Source organism: Apis dorsata, unplaced genomic scaffold (genome assembly GCF_000469605.1).
Source record: "Apis dorsata unplaced genomic scaffold, Apis dorsata 1.3 scaffold_79, whole genome shotgun sequence".
NCBI lineage: Eukaryota > Metazoa > Arthropoda > Insecta > Hymenoptera > Apidae > Apis > Apis dorsata.
Window position 1 is genome coordinate 180,715 of NW_006263377.1, and position 3,400 is coordinate 184,114.

The 3,400-nt window shown below is 40.8% G+C and overlaps 1 protein-coding gene and 1 long non-coding RNA gene across 4 annotated transcripts in view; one reads left to right on the forward strand and one right to left on the reverse strand.

Moving 5' to 3' along the window:
• Positions 1–3,400, reverse strand: part of LOC102673141 (homeotic protein ultrabithorax) — a 123,692-nt gene that overhangs the window by 66,623 nt on the left and 53,669 nt on the right. For 2 of the 3 annotated variants that reach the window (XM_031508225.1, XM_031508226.1), the window contains exon 2: positions 975–1,016. The exons of the other annotated variant lie outside the window; for it this stretch is intronic. In XM_031508225.1, the coding sequence (XP_031364085.1) occupies positions 975–1,016 (42 nt within the window). The remainder of the gene's footprint in view (positions 1–974; positions 1,017–3,400) is intronic. 3 annotated transcript variants of the gene reach the window in all.
• The window catches only part of LOC116184968, a 63,810-nt gene that overhangs the window by 14,858 nt on the left and 45,552 nt on the right, over positions 1–3,400 (forward strand). The window lies entirely within an intron of this gene.

Here is a 3,400-nt window from a genome sequence, read left to right on the forward strand (position 1 = left end):
TCTCTCACGTTCCACCCTATTTTTCAAGAAAAAGAGAAACACAGGATGGTTTTCGCTCCCGTCGCGCTGTCAAGACGCTCGCAGCTGTTCTTCGCGATACTTCTTGTACTCCCGTTTAGAGGGTAGAGGGAAGGGGGAGACGGTTCGAGAGCACAACACTCACGACACGATGAAAATTCACCCCACGACTCTTTTATTCTTGGAAACGAGTGCCTCCCGCGGTCGTTCGGAAATGCCACATTGCTTACACCGAAATTCGAAGAAATCCGAGGGGGTAAACAGCATCTGTGCGAGCGCACGCCTCGCCCCGAATAAATCTAATCCCTGTGCGACATTCACGATCCGAATTCGGCACGAAACTTTTAAATCCATCCGTTTTGGAACGGTGTCGACGAACCGGGGGAAACTTCAAAGTACTTCGCCTCTCGATTGGTGATTTCGATTTCAATAATCGACTCGGTGAATCGAAATTGGGTTACTTTCGAATTGCTAACAACTTATTTCGTAGACACTTTGTTTTCGTAAACAAAATTTTAGAAGAACAACTCTTGTCTTTAACATTTATAATTTTATAATTTTATATTTATATAATTTTATATAATTTTATAATTTCTTCTGTGACGTAATATTCATAATATTTGTGTAACGGTGTAAAACGAAGAGGAATTACAATTTATTGAATTAAAATTAAAGATGGAAAATAATAATTTTTCTTTTTAAATTAATCAAACAGCATGTTTTCAAGATACTTATTGGATAAAGAACGAACGTAAAATAAAAATCTGAAATATGCATTAACAAATTATTCTGGTATCATCCGACTCGAATAGTATCGATAAAAATAGTGTCAGCAGAATGAGTTGGCGATCCAAAGGTAATCCATTGAAATCATCCCATTTATATCGAAGCAGAAACCTCGAGAGCACGCGAAACGTCTTCTAACTTTAATCGAGTTTGAAGAAAGCACAACTCACCTTGCAACCATGTCCAATGTGGCTTAGCAATATCTTCCTTACCTGTGACAGAGAGAAAATTCTACATGAGGATTCAACGTTCTTTGATTCAACTCAAATTTGGAATAAATATTATACAAGAATAATATAGAATATTGGATTTCATGGATTATTAAAACTTAATTAATAAATGTATTCGTTCAAATACTTCTCTTACATCGTATCGTATAACTTACAATACACATTAAAAAATTCAACTTCGAGTTCATACATTTCTACTGTTCAATATTTTAACAGCGAGTGTTCGAGAATACTTTTCTTGTATATGTGAACACGCGTATAGGAAACAACGAGCATGTAATAAATCTGTTTCAACGATCGAATTCGATATCGAGGGATGGAAGGAGAGAAAGTATCGTGTATAAATATATAATAATAAGAGCCGTCAATTTTTTGAATTATTCAGTGAAAACTGATCACCGCCTCTGGCTGGAAACACCGTAAATCCAATGGAAATGTTTAAGCAACTCGTAGCTCGAAAACGCGTAATGCAAAAGCGCGCCGGGGCACCAGGCGATCGATCCAGGGGATACACATTTTAAAATCCAGAGCCAATGAGAATAACTCCTGCCCTGTCATAAATGAAGCTATAAATCGTATTTAGCCATTCGCCGCCTCCTCGACGATATATTTCGTGGCATCGGGCAACGCAATTTTCTATCGGGATAGTTCAATTTCTAGATCGAGGATTCATATTTAAAAATATCCAAGCCAATCGGACGGGATTAAACAATTAACGATCCACCCTTTGTTTCCCCCTCCCTTTCGCTCCACCGTTACGCCCCCTCCTTTCGTCTCTGTCACACAGTTTCTCCGACCGCCCTCATCCCCTCCCCCTCTCTTGTTTTTCATTTCGCAACCGATTTCGCTGGCGCGTGATGAAACGTCGATCGATGAGCTACTGAATGCATTTTGCACGCGGGCAACGGCCCGGATTGTGTTCGTTAATATTCTATTAGACATCGACAAATGCGTGCCGTGTTTCAACGATGCTACGTTTAATCTCCTTCCCCTCATTATGCATTCAATCTCTCGTAAAGTGAAAATGACGGTAGGCAGAGGTTCGATGTTTCCTCGTTTTCAGATTCAAGAAAAATATTTTTTTTACATTAGGATCGTGAGTTTTCGGTTATGGATAACAGCGGTCCATTTTTGGTAAAAAAATTTATTAACTCTCGGTGGTTAATGTTTGTGTATCTATTCGGTATAATATATTGAAATTTTTATATTTTCCTTTGCCATCGATTTATACTTTAACATTTTATCGATATGAAATCACGGAAATCATAAATTAAATAATATCGAAAAATCTGAAGAAAACATAGAATCGAAAAAATGGATGTCCTCTCTACATCGCGATATTTTATTAAAAGAATTACTTAATCGAATGCTTTAATCGTGCAAAAAAGCCAATTCTACACTAGCCGATCGAAATATCAATTGTTTGTCATGAAATATAATTAAAATATAAAACGAAAATTAGCAAACGGGCGGGAGACACGGTAGAACGATCGCGGCGGAAAGGATTAAGTTAATCGCGCGAAATGGGGAAATTTCAATAGTCGAGCGACTCGCTTCAGAACGCGTGGCAATTATGCGCATGCGCCTCATCGCTTGTAACTCACCGCAATAACAGAATAGGTATAATCAATTTCAACTCTGGCTCGAATTACGATTGTTCGGTTACATCAATCATTAACTCGTTTATCGTGTAACCGGGCTAGTTAGTCACGATCGTAAACCAAACCTATTGAAAGTATAATGCGAACAACGAAACGGTGGAGGGGTCTCGAGGTAACCGTGGTCGCCATGCGTTAAACTAAACAGAGCCATTTTACACGAGGCGCAAACATTACTCGGCAGGGATAATCTAGCATCTACGAACAACTTCTTTCCTGGCTGCCCGCTGCACTCTCTGTCATCCATATTCTAGTTATTTGCGCACGTGCACGGCCCCCAGCTCCTCTATATCGGTGCAGAGCCACGCACACGTGGGTATACCGACGTGTACGCGTGTGTTCAACGCGGGCAAACGCGCGCCGATGGTTACCTACTTAAGTCAGATATTATCGGCAGAGGAGGCAATTCGATTGCGTGTACCGAAGCATGGTGCAGCGCTGATATAGAACTACTAAACAGGTCGTAGATCAGCTCGGTTAGTTATAACGCTGCCTCTGCTCTGTGGCCCTCCCCACCCCTCTTGCCTCCCACTCTACCTCGACGCTGAACCAATTCCCACCGGTGTTCTGGATCATTTGGCGGCTCGCGGCCGTGAGATGCGCGCATGTACTACTGTTGTGTGTGCGCGCTATCGCGATCCTGTAATTCGCCCTTCGATGGACTCTATGATTTTTAGGAACGGAAAAAAAAAAAAAAAAAGACCAGGG